The sequence below is a fragment of the Phoca vitulina genome, unplaced genomic scaffold, assembly GCF_004348235.1.
Source record: "Phoca vitulina isolate PV1807 unplaced genomic scaffold, GSC_HSeal_1.0 scaffold27, whole genome shotgun sequence".
Taxonomy (NCBI): Eukaryota; Metazoa; Chordata; class Mammalia; order Carnivora; family Phocidae; genus Phoca; species Phoca vitulina.
The window spans coordinates 874,113-895,439 of NW_022589730.1; the positions used below are offsets into that span (position 1 = coordinate 874,113).

The window sequence follows — 21,327 nt, forward strand, 5'->3', positions numbered from 1 at the left end:
CGGCACACACGCCCAGCAGCCCTGCTCTGGGGGGGGGTCACCGCCGTGGGCACACACGCCCAGCAGCCCTGCTCTGGGGGGGGTCACCGCCGTGGGCACACACGCCCAGCAGCCCTGCTCTGGGGCACATCTCTGCTTCCAGGCTCTTGGCAGTTTAAGATCAGAACACTCTCTTGTCCACTTATCAGCTGCAACGTGGCAGCTCTCTGGGACACTGACTCTGCTCTGGGAATGACGTTCACTGACCGACAAGGGGAAGAAGATGGAGGGCACCACAGGCAGTTGTGTTTGTCCCTTTTCAGGGACCCTTGGCCCTCGGATCCTCTGTGGCGTTAACGTGAGCCCTCATTCCCATGCACTCAGAACCCCAGGATGAGGGAGGTAGGCCCAAGTTCACTTCACCTAGAAGGCAACCTGAATTCAGTGGACACATATTTAAAAAATAAGATTTAAAAAAATTCTGTTCTTTCTTTCTCAACTTATAATCAAGCATAAAGAAGATATGAGCCCTTAAATTAGTCCTGGAAACCCAAGGTCTTTCAAACATTGCTCAGGATACCGCAGTTTGAGAATATATAGAGTCTAGTAATTGCTCACATTATTCAGGTTTTTAAATAAAGTATGTGTTAAAATATTTAAAATTAATGAAAAGAGCTTGCATTTTTAAAATGTCCAAACACAAACTAAAATTAGAGGTGTCTTCCTTAAGTTTTTTTGAACGGATGATTTTTGAGCATATAAATACTTTCTTGGAAGATAAAAAGCCCGGGTGAACTGAATTCGACTCATCAGAGAAATGAGAAATAGTCATCAATGTGGCAAGCATATATGACACCTAGATTTGTGTCTGTTCTGCCCACGTATGCAACTAGGAGCTACCACGTGCCAAGGTCACCTGGAGAGTAGAGGACCGGAGAGGAAAAGTATGTATGGGGAGTGATCGGGGGCATCACAGAGGCCTTCCGCTCGGGGGCTTCTGCCTCTGTGAGGAGAAAGGCCACAGATCGATAGCACTAGGATCAGTAGCAACATTCTAATACACAGGGAACAAAAGATCAAACGTATTTTTTTTTAAAAAGCATCTTCCATATGATGGAAACAAAACAGAATACAGCTCTAGACATGGAAAATGTGAAATCTGTGACCAAGTATCAGCTTATATGTGGTATGTTTTAAATATTTTCCTATCAACTATTAAACGCTAAAGGCTGAAGGGTGACAGCCGTTGAGGATGGATTCAAATCCCGACCCTGGGACAGCCTGGCTGCGTGACCGTGCGAACAACGCGGGCCGGTGCCGTGAGGCTACGCAGCACCATGCTGAGCCAGGGCGCGGCTGTCAGCAAGGTCAGCAAAGATCGGCAGCGTGGAGGATGCATGAGCACAAGACTCAGACTTCTCCTGGCCACAGTGCCCTCTCCAGTGACCCCACGGGCACAGCCAGTCTCCCCTTCCTGGGGTCTACACAGCCTGAGACCTGGCCTGCCCCCCCCCCCCCCCCCCTTGGTGTGCTATCCTTACTTCTCTTTCTCCTTAGTTTGAGAAATTGAAAAAATCATCAGTACAAAAATCATGAAAGACCTCAATTTCTATTAAAATTGTCCTATTTGCCATCAAGCTTTTTATTAAACATAGAAAACATTAGTATAAAACTAAGTCCTCTCCTCCTCTATTCCCTAAAAGGTGCACACATGGACCCCTACAGGAGCGTGGTTTACACGCTGCTGTGCACACAGGCCCCCGTGGCACATGCACAGAACTGCCCTGCCTTTCCCCGAGCACCGGGCACCAGGCCCCAGCGCCATCCTCTTCAGCCTACAGCTCAAGAGGCCCTCACACAGCTGCTGGTGTGCTCATGAATCCTCCCCACTCCTTTCCACCCCTTTACCTCATGCACCTGTTTGCTCCTCCCTCAAACTCTGATCAGGTAAGGATTTTGGCTTCTTTGTTTTGGGGGCACCCTATACTTCCCTGTGGTACTCAGCAGAGCGTAAAGTACCCGCCTCACTTTATTAAAGTCGTCCTTGCCCATGAGCTCCCAAGGACAGTGCATTCAACAGCACCTGGTCTCTGCAGAGGGATTCTTAGAAAACCACCAAAGAGCAACCAGGCTCTGTGGGCGCTGGGCCACACAGCCCTACTCTGAACATCCCCTAGCCTTCCTACCCCCACCACCATCCTTCATGCTCCCTGCTGCTCAGATTCACTCCTGGTTACCATTAGCAAGTCAACTACTTTCTGAAAAGCTGACCGTCATTTAGATTTCAATACCTCCCAGAGAAATTTACTTCCCCAAATGTATATTTACGTGACCTCCCTGTTCAGCCACTAGAAATACTCCAACATCCTCCAATTTCACTCAGAAGAAAATTAAGACGCTTTACTCTGGTCCCCAAAGGCCCAACATGAAATACCTCCCCAGGCCCCCTCTCTCATCTAATACTTTTCTCCCTGACAGACAAACCCACCACAGTGATCTCTTCCAGATTCTACTGGGTGACTGAGGAGTGGGAAGATCCCCCCAAGTACCACCACTTCCTTCCACAGTTGCGCTAGGCCACCTCCCAGTAAGGGACACTGACAAGTTTGCTGAGAAGAGGTATCAGAACCCGCGAAATGCCCCTGCCCTGCTCCATGGAGGCCTTGCTCCTTGCAGCGCACAGCCCACAGCCAGCGCTTGCCCGGGACTCAGCCCCTCAGGTCCTGCCCCACACCCGCCAACTACAGGGTATGATCAGTAAGGTCCCTGGGTGGTACAAGGCGGGATTTTCAGAGATACCGCACAGAGTCGCTCCAGTACACAAAGCACCACCAAATGTGAGAGCTGACGCTAACAAGAGAACTTGTTTCGTACCTGATGCAACAATGGTGCTCGCCCACAGCGTATTTTCTATGCTGAGACTCTCATGAATGGGTGGGTCGCAGTCTTCCTGTTCACAGAGAAGGGGAAAAATGGCAAGTTAGCAACTTTTTTTTACTTCAGATATCTGCAGTGATAAAAACAAGTGTACAAGCTGGATTCAGTGAATGAGCAGTGAAATGGCAATGCAGAACAAAGTGAAAAACTAGGGAATTTAGACAGAGGCTCCTGGGAAGAGGGCAGAGCAGGGAGCACCAGGAATCTCTCCCCACCGGGCAATGACCACACGGCAGAATCTGTCTGATGGGACTATCTGGGGACTGCAGAGTCGGCTGAAGGCTTGCAGCTGTCCAGGAGAAGTAGTCAGTTTCGGTCTCTTCTAGCTCCCAGCATAGAGCAGCTACCCAGCCGTGCGGCAGGCAGCCGTGCACATGTTTCTGGGGCAGCCTGCAGACACCAGGTGGGCAAGAAGCACCCCGTCCTCCAAAGAGCAGGAGTCTAATAAGCTCTGACCACCGCCGGCTGCTTCTGATCACACAGGTGCAGACACAGAGCCTGGCGGCCGTTGCTGTCGGCACTCTAGCTCCAGTGACTCCAAGGGCATTGGAAGGGCGAGGGCCCCCTTGTCCCCCTTCTGGGAGCCAGACATGAAACACTAGAACATTCTAAAACAACTGCATATATGGAAAAAAACACAAAGTGACTGTGGGTGCCCAAGAAAAAGCTCAGAAAAGACCTGAAAAGACATTAAATGTACATCTCAGACTGATAACCCAGCACAGAGACAGTCTATAGTAATAAAAAATAAGTAAATCAATAAATAAATATAATGCCTAAAACCCCAGCAAGCCCGGAAGAAGGGTGAGAATGGACTTCTAGAGTTACATCATTATACTTAAAAAAAAAAGTGTTCAACAATAACAAGGCATTTAAAAAAAAAAAAAAGTATGGCCCATTTATTTATTTTAAAGATTTTATTTATTTATTTGAGAGAGAGAGTGAGAGACAGCATGAGAGGAGAGAGGGTCAGAGGGAGAAGCAGACTCCCTGCTGAGCAGGGAGCCCGATGCAGGACTCGATCCAGGGACTCTGGGATCATGACCTGAGCCGAAGGCAGACGCTTAACCAACTGGGCCACCCAGGCGCCCAATATGGCCCATTTAAAGGAAAATTGTAAATCACAGAAACAACCCCTGAAAAAGACCTGATGTTAGATATACTAGACAAAGACTTTAAAAGGAAGTTATTAAGGATGTTTAAAGAAATGAAGATGTGAAGAATGCCAAGAAAACAATGTGTGAACGAAACGTAAATATGAATAGACAGAAAACCTAAACAGAAACCAGAAGAAAGTCAAGAGCTGAAAAGTACGATGACTGAAATGAAAATTTCCCTAAAGAGATTCAAGGCAGATCTAACCACGCAGAAGAATCAGCAAACCTGAACACAGAACAATGGAAATGACCAAGTCTGGGAAACAGAATGAAAACAGGTGAAGGAAAATTAAAAGGGTCTGAGGGAGTGCAGGACACCAAGGTACAAACCAATGTATGTATTGTGGGAGTCCCAGAAGTGGAAGACAGAGTGAAAAGGGCAGAGAGAATATGTGAAGAAGTAATGGATGAAAACACCCCAAATCTGATGAAAGACATGCATGTAAACAGTGAAGAAGCTCAAGCAAATCCAAGGAAGATGAACTCAAAGAGACCCACATAGAGATACATTATAATATATAACAAAGACAAGGGCTCCCAAGGTGGTTCAGTCATTAGGCGTCTGACTTTTGTTTCGGCTTAGGTCATGACCTCAGGGTTGTGAGACTGACCCCCACACTGGACTCCACGATCGGCATGGAGTCTGCTTGAGATTCTCTCGTTCTCCCTCTGTCCCTCCCCATCACATGTTCTCTATCTCTTTCTCGAAAATAAATAAATAGGGTAGCTCTGTTTTTAATTTTTTGAGGAACCTCCACACTGTTTTCCAAAGTGGCTGTACCAACTTGCATTCCCACCAACAGTGTAAGAGGGTTCCCCCTTTCTCCACAACCTCTCCAACATTTTGTTGTTTCTTGCCTTGTCAATTTTTGCCATTCTAACTGGTGTAAGGTGGTATCTTAATGTGGATTTGATTTAAATTTCCCTGATGGCTAATGATGATGAACATTTTTTCATGTGTCTGTTAGCCATTTGTATGTCTTCTTCAGAGAAGTGTCTGTTCATGTCTATTGCCCATTTTTTTGACTTATTTGTTTTTTGGGTGTCGAGTTTGAGAAGTTCTTTATAGATCTTGGATATCAGGCTTTTATCTGTAGTGTCATTTGCAAATATCTTCTCCCATTCTGTGGGCTGCCTCTTTGTTTTGTTGACTGTTTCCTTTGCTGTGCAGAAGCTTTTTATCTTGATGAAGTCCCAATAGTTCATTTTTGCTTCTGTTTCACTAGCTTTTGGAGATGTATCTTGAAAGAAGTTGTGTGGCCAATGGCAAAGAGGATACTGCCTATGTTCTCCTCTAGGATTTTGATGGATTCCTGTTTCACATTAGCTACCCTATGACCCAGCAATTGCACTACTGGGTATTTACCCCAAAGACACAGATGTAGTGAAAAGAAGGGCCATATGCACCCCAATGTTCACAGCAGCAATGTCTGCAATAGCCAAACTGTGGAAAGAGCCGAGATGCCCATCAACAGATGAATGGATAAAGAAGACGTGGTCCATATATACAATGGAATATTACTCAGCCATCAGAAAGGATGAATACCCAGCTTTTACATCAACATGGATGGGACTGGAGGAGATTATGCTAAGTGAAATACGTCAAGTAGAGAAAGTCAATTATCATATGGTTTCACCCATTTGTGGAATATAAGGAATAGCATGGAGGACATTAGGAGAAGGAAGGGAAAAATAAAGGGCGGGGGGAATTGGAGGGGGAGACGAACCATGAGAGATTATGGACTCTGAGAAACAAACTGAGGGTTTTAGAGGGGAGGGGAGTGGCGGGATGGGTGAGCCCGGTGATGGGTATTAAGGAGGGCACGTACTGCATGGAGCACTGGGCGTTATATGAAAACAATGAAATCGTGGATCACTACTTCAAAAACTAATGATGTATTGTATGGTGACTAACATAACATAATAAAATAAAATTTTTAAAAATTAAATAAATAAATCTTTAAAAAAAAAATAAAAGACAAAGACAAAAAGAGAATCTTAAAAGCAGTACGAAAGAAGCAAACCATCACATACAAGGGATCCCCAATAAGGTTATATGCAGATTTTTCATTAGAAATACTGGAGACTAGAAGGCAATGTGCTGATATATTCAAAGTGCTCAAAAACAAACAAACAAACACCCATGTCAGCCAAGAATCCCATATCCAGCAAAACTGTCCTTCAAAAATATGGGTAAAATCAAGACAGTCCCAGACAAACAAAAGCTTAGAGAGTATGTGTCCACCAGACCTTTTCTGCAAGAACTGTTCAAGGGAGTCCTGCAGGTGAAAGAAGAGGATACAGTAACTCAAAACTACCTGGGGAAATAAAGATCTCAAGAACGGTGAGTATAATTGAGTATAATTGAGTATAATTGAGTATAACGGTGAGTATAATTTTATAATTGCTAAGGCAATTATAAAAGCAAATATTATTGTAACAATGGTTTGTAACTGCACTTTTTGTTCTCTACATGACTTAAGAGACTAATACACAAAACCTAGTATTGTTGTAATTTTGGTTTGTAACTCCAAATCTTGTTTTCTACATTAAGAGGCTGGTGCATTTAAAATAAGTATTCGTTTACATTTTTAGGCACAGAACGTATAAAGATGTAATTGTGTGACATCAGCAAACAAAAGGGGTGGGGATAGAGCTATAAAGGAGCATAGCCTTTGTATGTTATTCAACTTAAGTTGGTATAAATTCAAATTAGAGTGTTATATCTTTAGAATGTTAAATGTAATTCCCATGGTAACCACAAAGAAAACTGCTATAGAATATGCACAAAAGGAAATGAGAAATTTAAACATTTCCCTACAAAAACCAACTAAACACAATAGAAGACAGTAATGTAGGAAATGAGGGACAAAAAAAAAAAAAAAAAAAAAAAAAAAAATATATATATATATATATATATATATATATATATAAGGCACACAAAAAATTGAACAATGACAGAAGTTAAGTCCCTTCTTTTCAGTAATTACTTCAAATATCAATGGATTAACTCAACAATCAGAAGACAGAGACTGGCACAATGGATAAAAGTACATGATCCAACTGTAACTGTCTACATGCTCAGACTCACTTTAGATCCAAAGACACCAAGAGGTTGCAAGTGAAAGCACAGGAAGAGATATTCCATGGGAAGGGTAAGCAGAAGTGAGCAGCTGAGGCTATACTAATATCAGACAAATTAAATGTTAAACCAAAAAAGGTTATAAGAGACATTATATGTTAATTAAATGTTCAATAAGGCAGGAAGATATGATTATAAACAACTGTGCATCTAATGAAAATCTGTAAAAATAGACGAAGCAAAAACTGATAGAATTTAAGGGAGAAATAGCTCAACAGTAATAGAGACCTTAATATTCCACTCACAATTATGGCTAGAACAACCAGACAGAAGTAAGTAAAGAGAAAACTTGGCAAAATAAGCCAACTAGATCTAACAGACATGTAGAACATTCCACCCCAAAACAGCATACACATTCTTCCCAAGTGCACATGGGACATTTCCCAGGACAGACCTTATGTTACAAATTAAGCCCCAACAGATCATCATACAAAGTATCTACTCCAACCACAATGAGATAAAGATAGAAATCAGTAACAGAAAATTCACAGAACTGTGGAAATTCAACAACACTTTTAAACAACCAATGGATTACAAAGAAATCACAAAGGAAATTAAAAGATACTTAGAGACAAATGATAAAAAAACTTGTGAGGTGCAACATAAGTGGTGCTAAGGGGGAAATTTAAGGCTATAAATGCTTATATTAAAAAAGAGGAAAGATCTCAAATCGATGACCTAACTTTACAACTATGGAACTAGAAAAAGAAGAATAAACTAAACCTAAAGCCAGCTGAAGGAAGGAAAAAATAAAGATTAGAGCAAAGATAAATGAAATAAAGAACAGAAAGACAATTTTAAAAGTGAATGAAAGCAAAAGTTCGTTCTTTGAAAACATCAACAAAACTGGCAAACCTTTAGCTAGTTGGACTAAGAAAAAAACAAAAAAGAAGACTCAAATTACTAAATTCAGAAACCAAAGTGGGAAAATATTACACTTCAATGGAAATAAAAAGGATTAAAAGAGAATACATTAGTACCCATGTGGCAAGAAATTGGATGAATGGATGAATTTTTAGAAACACAAAACCTACTAAGAGTAATCATGAGGAAATAGAAAATCTGAATAGACCTATATCTAGTTAAGAGACTGAATCAATAATAAAAAATCCGACAGAGAAAAGCCCTGGGTCCAATGACTTCACTGGTGAAATCTACCAAAAATGTAAAGAAAGACTCACGTCAATCCTTCTCAAGCTTCCAAAAAATTAGAGAAGGGACATCTCCTAACTGACTCTATAAACCCAGCACAACCTTGATACCAAAGCCAGACACAGACATGACAAGAAAAATAAAGATCAACATTCTTTATGATCACTGATGCAAAAATCTTGTAATACTAGCAAACAGAATTTAGCAAAATATTAAAAGGATTATACACTATGACCAAGCAGAATGCAAGGTTGGTTCAACATGTAAGCCAATCAATGTAATACATTACATTAACAGAATGAAGAAAAAAATCCACATGATTATCTCAACTGATACAGAAAAAGCAAATATTCAATATGCTTTTGTGATTAAGGGAAAAAAAAGCAAAAGCATTCAATGAAACTAGGAAAAGAAGGGAACTACAGGGGGGTCTGGGTGGCTCAGTTGGTTAAGCCTGCCTTCGGCTCAGGTCATGATCTCAGGGTCCTGGGATCGAGTCCCACACTGGGCTCCCTGTTCGGCGGGGAGCCTGCTGCTCCCTCTGCCCCTCCCCCTGCTTATGCTTGCTCTGTCAAATAATTTAAATAAAATCTTAGAAAAAGGGAGGGGGATCTACATCAACATAACACAAGCCATACATGAAAAGCCCATGGCGAGCATCATACCAGATGGTGAAAGACTGAAACCTTTTTTTTTTTTTTTTTTGGTCAGGATGCCCATTTTCACTATGTCTATTCAGCTTAGAACATAGTACTGGAAGTTCTAGCTACAGCAATTATGAAAGAAAAAGAAAGTTACCCTTCCCTAATACCACATATAAAAATAACTCAAAATGAATCAAAGACCTAAATGTAAGTCTTAACAACAAAACCCTTGGAAGAAAACATCGGACAAAAGCTTCATGACACTGAATTTGGCAGTGATTTCTTGGATATGACACCAAAGGCAGAGGCAGGAAGAGAAAAAACAGACAAATCGAACTTCATGAAATTTTTTAATTGTGTGCATCAAAAGACACTATCCAGAGTAAAAAGACAACCCACAGAATGGGAGAGAATATCTGCAAATCATAGATCTGACAAGGGATTAACATCCAAAATATAAAGAGAACTCCTGAAACTCATCACCACCACCAAAAAAAAAATTCAAAAATGGGAAAAAGACTGGAATAGACATTTCTCCAAAGATATATAAATGGACAAAAAAGACATGAAAAGATGCTCAAGATCACTAATCAAAACCACACAACCAGCAAATCAAAACCACAATGAGGTCCCACTTTACACCACACACTCATGAGGATGGCAATGCTCAGAAGAGGAGAAAACAGAGGATGTGGAGAAATGGGACCCCTGTGCGCTGTTGGTGGGAATGTAAAATGGCGCAGCTGCTGTGGGAAACGGTATGGCGGGTCCCCAAAAAATTGAAAACGGAATTACGATCTGATCCAGAAATTCCACTTGTGGGTATGGACCCCCCCCAAAATGGAAAGGAGGGTCTCGAAGAGATGTTTGTACCTCCATGTTCGTAGCAGAATTATCGCCGATAGCTACCACATGGAAGAACCCAATGTCCATGGATGGATGGATGGATGGATGGATGGATAGGCAGAATGTGGCCTATCCACCTAATGGAATATTACTGAGTCTACTGCACCTGCTACAACACAAATGATCCTTGAGGACCTGGTGCCGAGTAAAACAAGCCAGTCCCAGTAAGACAAACACTGCAGGATTCTAGTTACATGAGGTACTCAGCCAAAAACATCTCAGAGACAGAAAGGAGAATGGTGCGTGCCAAGGGCTGCAGGGGGCAGGTAGGGGGAGTTGAGTGTTTAATCGGGACAGAGTTTCAGTTTTATGAGGTGAATGGTGGTGATTCCTGCACAACATAATGAACGTATTTACTGCCTCTGCACTATACACTTAAAAATGTTTAAGATGGTAAATTTTATGTGTATTTTACCATAACAAAGTGAAAAAAATTACAAAACATATGGGAATACTTAAAAAAATGAAATTATAAGTGGAAAGAATGCCTTTAATCAATTCATTTTTAAGATATTTAACTTTAATATAAATAAAATAATTTCAAATTTGCATTAAACCACTATATGTTCCATTTCTTTCAGGCAGCAAACTAAAATTTTATCTTCCAATATGTAACTTAATAACAACCACAGCCCTCCTGGAAAAGTATAAAATATTATCACAGATAAATTATAAATTAACCACATCAACCTCTACTTAGTGGCTATCGTAGAATATCCTCTCCTCGCCTTTTGCTAAGGAGAAGGGTTATGTTTTTCAAATGTACCTTTATTCACGGGAGAAAAAAAGTGTATCTGTGAACATTTTAAAACTAATACATATCTGTATCTATCTCTATAAAGGCAACATTTGTATTTTTCTTTAAAATTATTATTATACTAGATATTTTTCATTTAAAAAAAGTTCACAGATAAGCTGTATGTTAAGAACTACTGTGTACAGATCTCAAGCATGGCCACACGTCATTATCACAGTAACAACAACGCACACTCTGGTTTTATCTTTACATTTTAATGTGTATGTTTAAACACAAAAATATTTCAAATCTGGGAACTTTTCGCCTTGATCTGAAGACATGGTCTATACAGCATTCTTGCAGTTTTGATTATGGAGTGTTTCTAGAATAGAGAATTACAAAAGCCCAGAGCCCTGCCCCTGGAAGTAACCCAGGGAAGATTTCAAGTGTGCTGGCATATTGCCTGAATGTGCCACTGTCCTGAGTGGCACGAGTCTCTCTTCTCTAACGCCCCCTCCACGGAGAACTGTATTTTAAGATCAGAGAAATAAAAGTAACTTGGGAAGGAGGAAAGAAACTGAAATTTTCAAACATGCGTGTAAGAAACAGAGGTTTGTGCTACTGGTGTTTTCTTTCCGTTCACTCATCAAACCATTTTTTTTTTTTTTTTTAAGATTTTATTTCTTTGAAAGAGAGAGAGACAGAGAGCACAAGCAGGGGGAGGGTCGGAGGGAGAAGCAGGCTCCCCGCTGAGCAGGGAGCCTGACATGGGACTCGATCCTGGGACTCCGGGACCATGACCTGAGCCGAAGGCCGAGCCCCTTAACCGACTGAGCCGCCCAGGCGACCCTCATGAAATCATTTTCAATGATATAAATTCTGGCCGTTTTGCTAATTACTTGGAAGACACTTGCTAGATATTTGGTTCTCTGATTTATTTGTGAGGCACAACATCTAAACCAATCCTGACAAGTTTCCAAAATATTTCCCCTAGTATTGCAAATACTGATCAGGTGAAAAGCTGTCATTTAAATTGAATTCAAGGGAAGGGCCTGGCGCACGGCTGCCTCGTGGACACGGGACAGCAGGACCAGCCGCTGCTCAGCCTCCGGCGTTCCAAGCACCGGACGGTCAGCAGTTAACTCCTCGGACCACACCCGTCTGCCCGCGCAATGCCGTCAGTGCCCTAAAGAGAAAGCTACCACTCGACAGACGAGACAGGCTTCGTCATCTGACCGCCATTCAGTGTTCAAAACACAGGTGGGTGCTCCTTCGTGGAAATCAACCCACTTTAAGAATAGAGAGGGGTATGTAACGGAACTGTGCCTCAGGTACGTCCTGTGGGAAGAGGAGAGTTCATTCTACTCTTCCCAACAGGCACTCGGTACCTAAGCAGAGCCCACAGCCCGTGTTAGAGGCGGGGGCCAGGAGGACAGCTGAGACCGCCTTTCACCGCAGTTGTCCCTGGTCCTAGTGCAAGAGCCAAGAACGGACACACACAGTGACAGGCAGTGGGCCAGCGGCACACACACGGACGGGCAGGAGTGCAACGGCAGCAAAGAACAGAAAAGAGAAGGAAGTCTTCTAAATATCAGTTCTTAAACTGGGTCTTAAAATCCAGGAGCTCCACAGACGGCCCTTGATGCAAGGGATCTGTGGACCACGGCCCCGCGCACGGCCGAAGCTCTGCTTCTGGACACACACACGCTTTCCTTTTCATCTCACAGTCGCTCTGAAGTTACTTCTTCAAATACAGTTTGTCAAGGAAAATCTGTTCTACACTTCGCTGCATTTAGTAGGTGTAGCTGGAAAAACCTACTGATAATTACATAACGGCATCAATATACAAAATACTATGGAAAAGTATTCTTTAAGAAGAAAAAACATTAGGCTTCCACTATCCCACTAAAAATGTGTTTCTGGGAAACAACCTGAAGAGTCAGAAGAGTAACACTAGTGTTTCTGTCAGAAGCCTGTCACACTCCAGAGCACTTGTAACCACTTCAGTTTACACGGCTTCCCAGCAATGGTGACCACGGGCTCCCAAACGTTCAGACACAGCCGGCCCCCGACGGAGCTCCCGCACGGCAGCCGGCGCAGCGTCAGGGCGTCTTCACCGCACAGAGCGGTATTCAAGTACTGCGCCGTGCGCTCCAGTCCCCCACGGGGAAGGCCAGGCAAGGCAGCTGCCGCTTGGGCCTCTGTTTATAACCAAAGCAGCTCTTCAGAGCAGAGGTAACAATCACCCGAGCAATAAATGCTCAAGAAGACGGAGTTTCCCTTTGACTTTTATGATTTTACAGAACAGAGCATCAACATTCAAAAGAGAAGTACGTGGCCTCTCCGCTCAACTGTTTTGTACTTGAATTTATTTACAGCTGAACCAACATGTCCAATTTCTGATCCACTGAGAGACGGTCTTAGAACCCAACCCTGACAGACACTGTTGGACAGAGAACCACCTGTGCAGACCCGCTCCCATTTCCCAAATACGGTCCACATGGCTCACCTTTCAATTATATGTTAATCTAGGAGGTACAGCCACAACCTAGCAAACGGAGTATATAATTTGGATAAAACCTGCCAGTTGTTGACTCACACACTTATCATTTAAAGTACGAAACAAATAAAATGATTCTCTAATGTGAACTCTGAATTATTTTCATGTATCGTGGCAATTTCCATGCTTCTCTCCCCCGGACCCAGACTGTGAGCTATGTAACTGTGGTGTTGACCTGGATCTTCCGAGCACCAAGCACAGAGTAGGCACCCATATTTGCCCAGTAACTGAAGAAATCAAAGAGTAGAAACACGTGGAGCTCCCCCTCTACTTTCCAGCGCCCCTTGTCTTTGCACTGCGCGGGAAGCCAGCCGTCGGCTGTTGTTCTAAGCTGAAGCACTCCCTTAGGCCAACCAGCCTGCAGCTGCCCATCATCACGTGACCACAAAAGTACAAATGAGTACAATTTTATGAGTTTGAAACTCTTCCTAGGGGTCCCTACATATGGACATCTAAACATTAATGCACACATATCCTTTAGTACAACATTTTCCCACTGTCAAACTCCAAGAAAATAAGGCATTAAAAAATATACATGGGGCAGCTGGGTGGCCCAGTCGATTAAGCATCCGACTCTTGATTTCAGCTCAGGTCATGATCTCAGAGCCGTGAGATCAAGCCCTGTGTCAGGCTCTGCACTCAGCAGGGAGTCTGCTTGAGGTTCTTTCCCTCTCCTTCTGCTCTTCCCCCCACCACCCCACTTGTGCTCTCTCTCTCTCGCTCATTCTGTAAAATAAATAAAATATTTTAAAATAGTAAATTTTATAAGTCTTTCTATTATTATAAGGCTTTCTAAACTGCAAGTAAAAGGTTCAATACAATTTCATTTTAGAAACTTAAGTTGGTTCTCCCATTACTTTTCTACAACTATTTAATCATGTGAATTCATTTTGTCTATTTCTAGCACAATTATGTATTGAAGAACACACAGTATCTATGCAGTTTCTTTTCAATTCTGTAATAACAATGATGGACTTTAAACATTAAACTTTTTCTAATATTAAGAAAATTATTGTAAAAGATAGCTCTTTACCAATCTCATATAGTACAGAATAAAGATTGGGAAGATGGGAAAGAAATTATCTCTAAGTAACTCTGTCTCTGGGTTTCCTTCTCCTTAATGTTACACAGTTTGCAAAGATGAAATCTGCTCTGGGGAGGGAGAAAGCAAAATGTCACCATGTGAAGCTGTTTTCACAATAGTGCACCCCTCTTAACAAACAATAGAGATCTGCTTTTTAGAAAGGGAGTATTTTGATTGGAAAAGACCTGAACAATGATGAGTGTGCTATGGTTTGCAGAAGAAATGACAGCAGAAAGTGCATATAAAGAACATTAAATGGGAAGGCGATGTTAAAGGCCTAGAACACTGATAATGTTTCAAAGTGGCTAGTTTTAAACTCTAAACTTCAGGGAGAAGTGCTAGGTCCTGAACAATAAGCAAATCAATTCTATCAATAATAATAATATGAATCATTTATATTACTCGGAATGTCATATAATGAGCAGCTGAGGTTATCCTGACATTATAGGGTAAGCAGAAGCAGACATTATTCACAATGTGCATAGTTAGACGCTGCTCAGGCAACAGAACACATAATACATGTATTGCCACAGGACACCTGAATTAATTTGCTCTGATTCTTATTTACTTACTTAGGCTGATCTACAATATGTACGCTCTCCTTTGTAGTTCATCCTCTAGAAAAGGAATATATGCAGATGTCACTTCTTTAAATGCTCACTTAATACTGATGATTTCCACTTTCTAGTTAGAAAACCAGTTATTCAGCATGGTTTTTCCTTTCGTCCTTTTTGAAAGACGTACACAAAAAATAAAGCTTTTTCTCCTAAAATAATCCAGAATTCACTATGAATGTATTTAAAAGGAGTGAAATAAAATCTTGTTAGAAACACCAAATGGAGGCCACGAAAGCCCAGGCAGCTGGACTGTTCCCATCAAGAACGTGCAGTAACTCACACGAGATAAATATAAGTTCAGAGAACTCCAAAGCCTCCATCAGATCCAAATCCCGAGAGAAAATCCTTGTGCCCTGTCCTGGCTCTGGAGCTGACTGTGCCATGTGGGGTACTTCTCCTCCCTACAGAAACTGGAGCTCACAGTGTTTCCTTTCTCCCCTGTGTGCTGCGTGCACGAGCTACAGGCAGCCCAAGCTACCTGCACCTGACCGGTATGGTTTGGGGACGCAGTGGGGACGGGAGCAAATTCAGGTGACTGCCTTCATCCCAAGCAAACCGGAAGTCTAGAGGACTCTTTTACATACACCAATATTACAATCTCTCTTCTAAGCTGAAAATCCTTAAATGGCTTCTTCCTTCTTCTGACGAGACCTTCAGGAAGGAGCCTGGCTACCCCTCCCCCACACCTGCACGCTCACTCACATAAGTCTCACATGCTCAGCCACGCACACAGGTCACGCACTGTCCCGTGCTCAGGCACGCACTGTGTGAACTGCGCTTTGCAGCCTGGCTGTGTTCAGCCAAACTCTTGCGCCCTCGCACTGACTTCAGGGGGATTCCACACATTGTCTAGCAGACATTTCCAACTCTTAGCAAGTGATAAGCAATATCAATCTGTGAAACAGAAAGGAAGTAAGCAAATAATATTCCAAAATATTAATAGTGGCTAAGTTAATAACTTTTTTTTTTTTTTTTTTTTAAGATTTTATCCTTTTTTTGACAGAAGAAAGATTTGAGAGCGCACAAGCAGGGGGAGCGGCAGAGGCAGAAGGAGAAGCGGAGCCTGATGTGAGGCTCAATCCCAGGACCCTGGGATCATAGCCTGAGCCAAAAGCAGACACTCAACTGACTGAGCCCCCCAGGCGCCCCCTAAGTTAATAACTCTTACTGTACTAAGGAAGCCCTTTGGAAAGGCTTTTTCTCAAATATGCTAAATTGTCTTTAATTAGAAGATGCTTTTTTCATAAATATTTTTACAAAAACACATGAAGATCTTGGTTTTCTCTCCAGACCTCATTATACACTGCCTCATCTCCCTCATCTGTTTCCATGAACACCTTGAACATACTGTTACTGAAGCACTCGTAAAAATAAAGTTACAAAGTAATGGCCAATGACTATCTCCTCCACAGGCATCCTCATTTTTACATCCCCATAATTTCCTCATTATCTGGCATTAGCAAGTGCTTTCTCAAATGATGACAACAGCTCACTAATCCTGGTATGTGAATAAGAGGGAAACGAAGCAGACTATACCAACAGAAATCTGCAGCAATTAAAAGTAAACTATAGTCATATACTAAAACCCCTTAAGTATTATATATATATATATATATTTTTTTTTTTTTAAAGATTTTATTTATTTATTTGACAGAGAGACAGCGAGAGAGGGAACACAAGCAGGGGGGGTGGGAGAGGGAGAAGCAGGCTTCCCGCTGAGCAGGGAGCCCGACGCAGGGCCCGATCCCAGGACCCCGGGATGATGACCTGAGCCAAAGGCAGACGCTTAACGACTGAGCCACCCAGGCGCCCTTCTTATTTTTTCTTTAAAATTTTATTTACTTATTTGACAGGGAGAGACACAGCGAGAGAGGGAACACAAGCAGGGGGAGTGGGAGAGGGAGAAGCAGGCTTCCCGCGGAGCAGGGAGCCTGACGTGGGGCTCGATCCTAGGACCCCGGGATGATGACCTGAGCCAAAGGCAGATGCTCAACCGACTGAGCCACCCGGGTGCCCCCAAAAACCCCTTAAGTATTATAAAGCATTTATAATATCAGCTGTTAAAATCAAAAGTTACTGAGTCCTCCAAATCTGATCGGAGAGTCATCGGGGAGAAGGGACTTCAAGTCCCACGATCGTGCGAAGAATCAGATGAAGCACACACGTGTACGTGAGCAGAGGCACAGCCATCCAGTCAGTACGAACCAGGAAACACTGTGGACACCACAGTGTATTAAATCCTATCCAAACTCACACTGAACTAGTGAAAGTACTCCATCTTACTGACTCCTAGTATTTTCAGGGAGAAGGACCTTCTCCAGGGTGAATATGCTAAACAAAAACACTGTACTGAGTGTATCCCACAGAGACTGGATGTGGGAAAATTTAAGAACCTGAAACATTCTCTAGGCTTTCCCTTTTCCGTTCAAAGCTTCTGTTTTCATTTATTCAAAGTTAAGGTTTGCTGTTTTTAACTTATATACACAATGAATATATTTGTATTTAACAAAAGATTTAACTTACCCTGGTAAATGTGCCTTCAAAACTATGAATATCCAGTTGTGGCTTCTGAGCATAAACATAAGCACTGATTGAAAAAAGGTCCTGGAATACAGAATATCTGAATTAATTACATTATAATTACACAAAATTACTTGGAAATTTTTCAATCACCAACTAATATTTTTCATACGTTATTTACCAAAAGTGATGGTTGGTTTTCCTATATTTTGTGTGCCAACACTATGTTAGGATGGAGGAGAACTAAGGGAAATAATTTTTAAGCTCAACAGAGGTGTGGCAATTTCTCTTGGTTCTAACAGACTGCTGCTTAACAATAGGTGCACCTGGGAGCTGCTCAAAAGCTCCATGCTGCCTGGGGCTGTCCCAGATTCCAAGTTTAAAGGTGGAAATACACTTCGTGGAGTTCTGCCATACTGTGTATGAGTATTCAGAAGTTACATGGGTACCCAAGAATTTAGTGGGATTTAAGTAATCCTCACAATTCCGCATAAGTTCTATAAAACAATTTACCAAATTCCTAAATTTACTTCCATGTTTTTCTTCTAACAGCTACTGCATTTGCCATAAACAACTGACTTCCTTGAAGCTATAAAACATACTGCATTTCTCCCATGTGCCTGAAGCACATCCCCATGATCTATATTTATAAAATTGTACAGGAAGGCTTTAACTATTCACACATCACAGCAACTTTCCCAGAACTAGCTCTGAAGTAGAAGAAAAGTGGTTTAGGTTACCCCACTCACGGGCAACAGGTAAATGCTTAAACAGTAAGTCTCCAGACATGACACTGAAGCACCTTATTTTAAGACAATTTATAAAAGTACATCTGCTGATTTAGAAATTTTAGTTTTTAAAACTCTATATAATTTTATTAAAATAATGTTATAATAGGTGAAAATGTATTGATAACAAATTTTACTTTTTTAATGGTGCATGATTATTTTTACCAGGAGATCACAAAGAAATTTATAATACCGAAAAGTTCCTTGCCTGTATGGACTTTAACCACAACACCCACACGGGATTCTGACTGTACTTACTGCCTACTGGACAGCCCACGGGCGAGTGACTTCCCATGTCTTCTGTGTGGTGATCCCACATGTCCCAGCGTGACCAGCGTGTAACTGACATTTGGAGACAAAACTCCAAAGCACACAGGTAGGAAGCATACCTGAGTTCACGCAGGGAGGATGCAAATGATCATGTGGATGTAGAGTGACCTACTAAATTTGTTATAATCTAAATATGCTCCCGTATTTTTCAAACTGATTCATGTGGACACAAATAATATTCTAAGTGGGTGAGTTACATCCACGAATGGAGATTATACTGGAGCCTTTCAGAGTAAACTATTAGAAGTCTTTTAGTTCTTGGTATTTCAGTTGTTTTTAAAAAATATATTCTTAATTGGCTATCAGAAAGCTGGACAAGTACAATGCTATACAGAAGTTTAAGAAATCTGTCCTTATTACAGGCCTGAAATTTAAACAAGACCCGCATCAGCGAGGAGGTAAAGAACCCCAGCCCGCTGTGTCCCCATGCTCCTCGCCAGGGCTGCTGCCTGCCTGCCTGCCCTCAGGACCCTGAAAAGCCACAGTGCCCTGGCCCATGTGCTGCTCTCTGAAGGAAGACTAGGATTCCTTTTCCGTTTCATTAGTAATCTACACATTAACAACGGGCATCACGTACACCTGAAGATAACTGAAGGCGCTCAACTGGAAAGTGAAAAGAGACTTCTAAGTTTAAGGTAAATTCTGTAATACAAATGCAGGTTTGATACAACAATCTAGTGACTACTGAAAAAACTAATGGAAAAAGAGAAAACTAGCCACTCACACAAGAACTCGTCAGACTCAAGCTCACTGCACAGCAAGGTAAAAGCTGTGGATGGACGGCCAAGCTGATGTCTGAACAGGGTGGGCTTCCCAATGTGTCCTGAGAAACAGGCGCCCCTCCCCCCATCTCCGCCGTCCCCTCAAGCCCTCCGTGGAGCAGGGCTGATGCTGCGCCTTCGCACAGCTCTCACAGCATGGCCTGAGGGTCACATCATCCGGAACCCTGGGCTCACAGACCCCAGATGCCTGCACCTGACTCTAAGCTGGACCCTGTGTGGTCTACCAGGGCTGTTTCAAGCACGGCAGGATCAGCGCCAAGCTGAGTGCAGGAACAGGCTCACAAACAGAGCTGGGGCCTGCAACAGGTGCAAGACTCACACCCCCTGGAGGGAAATTAACCATTGAAACAACCCGGATGCTGGCTGGGCCATCTGGTTTACCTGAGCTGCCCACAATCAAGGGCCCATGCTCTGATGGGCCATATGAAATCAAGATGCTAGGGGTACCAACTTGTGACCCCAAAGCTGCAAGAGGGAGGCCCATCCCATCCTGGTGACCCCTCCACAGTCCCATCTGTCTCGGGAGTGTCTGGTTGCTGTTAACTTATAGTTGGCATTCCAGATCAGCTGCAGTTTGCAACAGTGGACCACGAGCCTGAACCCACTTCCCTCACCTCCCCCCTGTATGCACCTTAGAGTAAGGTAGTTTGATTAGTAAGTGCCGCTACCCCAGAAAGTACATGATCTCTTGTGGGCCATTCCCCAGATAAATGATGGGGACAAAAGCAGTGGTGGGGTATGTAAAGCCATTCTGAAATGGTTTGAAGATTCAGATTTCCTCTTGACCAATTCCTAAACATGGTGTGTCTTCAGGATTAAGTTGTATAAAAATATTTTCCTGTATGGGGAACCTGGGTGGCTCAGTCTCTTAAGAGCCTGACTCTTGATTTCGGCTCAGGTCATGATCTCAGGGTCATGAGCCTGCTTAAGATTCTCTCTCCTTCTCCCTCTGCCCCTCTCCCCCCACCCCCCACACACACTCTCTCTCTTTCTCTAAAGAAAAAAATAATTTCATGTAAAAAGTGCTTTGTGTTTTTTTTTTTTTAAAGATTTATTTGAGAGAGAGCAAGAGAAAGAATGAGCAGGGGTGGGGGGAGAGGCAGAGAAAGAATCTCAAGAGGACTCACCGCCAAGCATGGAGCCCGACGTGGGGCTCGATCTCATGACCCTGAGGTCCCTCGATCCCTCGATCTCATGACCTGAGCCAAAACCAAGAGTTGGACACTCAACCGAATGAGCCACCCAGGTGCCCCAAATGTTTTGTGCTTCTTGCATAAAACCCTTTCAGCTGAAAGTCTGGGAAGACAACGTGAGGACTCCTGGTGGCACAACACTGGGGAGGAGCAGAGGAAGGAGGGCACCTCTGCTTCTCACAACTGTCGGCAGGCTCTCCAGTCCAGCAGGAAACCCTCCTGCTGCCAGTGATTGGCATCTGAGATTCAAAGGGGCTGCCGGGCCTAGAGCACGTCTGGCACCTGGGATTTCTCACTTGGACATGGTGGTAAAAGGTGAATGGTACTGTTTTAACGGGATCTGGCCAGGGCCTATAAAGGGCAGACCTGGCAGCAGGCATGCAGACCGGTCTCACCCGGCTGGGTGAGGTCCCAGAACAACAATACTGCTAGCACTTCTCCTGTGAAGACGCCTTGGCCAAGGCAGTGGGCTGTGCAGAAATAGGAACGCAGACTTGAGAAAGGCCTGCTCACAAGCAAGGCTGGCCCTTGGGTGAGGTCTAGAGATGTGGATTTCAGGAGCGTTCCCACCATTCCCAGATAAGAAAGACTCACTGTGCCTGAACAATTTTTTCAAGCAACGTGGTTTATATCGAACATATGCTTCCTTCTGGGAGTCTGGCACCTTGGCATGTGCCAGACAGAGGAATGCCTCCATGAGTCTCTCCTGTGTTTCCTTGGTAGGCACCATCTCACTTGTGTTCTCGTAACGTGCTGCTGGGGGTGTACAGCGCATCCTGTGGGAGTCCACTGGGAGGCGC

At 43.0% G+C, this 21,327-nt stretch overlaps 1 protein-coding gene across 5 annotated transcripts in view; it reads right to left on the bottom strand.

The window, feature by feature from the left end:
• The window catches only part of ATP9B (ATPase phospholipid transporting 9B (putative)), a 248,846-nt gene that overhangs the window by 128,667 nt on the left and 98,852 nt on the right, over positions 1–21,327 (bottom strand). For 4 of the 5 annotated variants that reach the window (XM_032422696.1, XM_032422693.1, XM_032422698.1 and 1 more), the window contains 2 exons: positions 17,438–17,518; positions 2,854–2,929 (listed from right to left, as the gene is read on the bottom strand). In XM_032422696.1, the coding sequence (XP_032278587.1) occupies positions 2,854–2,929; positions 17,438–17,518 (157 nt within the window). The remainder of the gene's footprint in view (positions 1–2,853; positions 2,930–17,437; positions 17,519–21,327) is intronic. The other variant, XM_032422694.1, reaches the window with a different exon arrangement.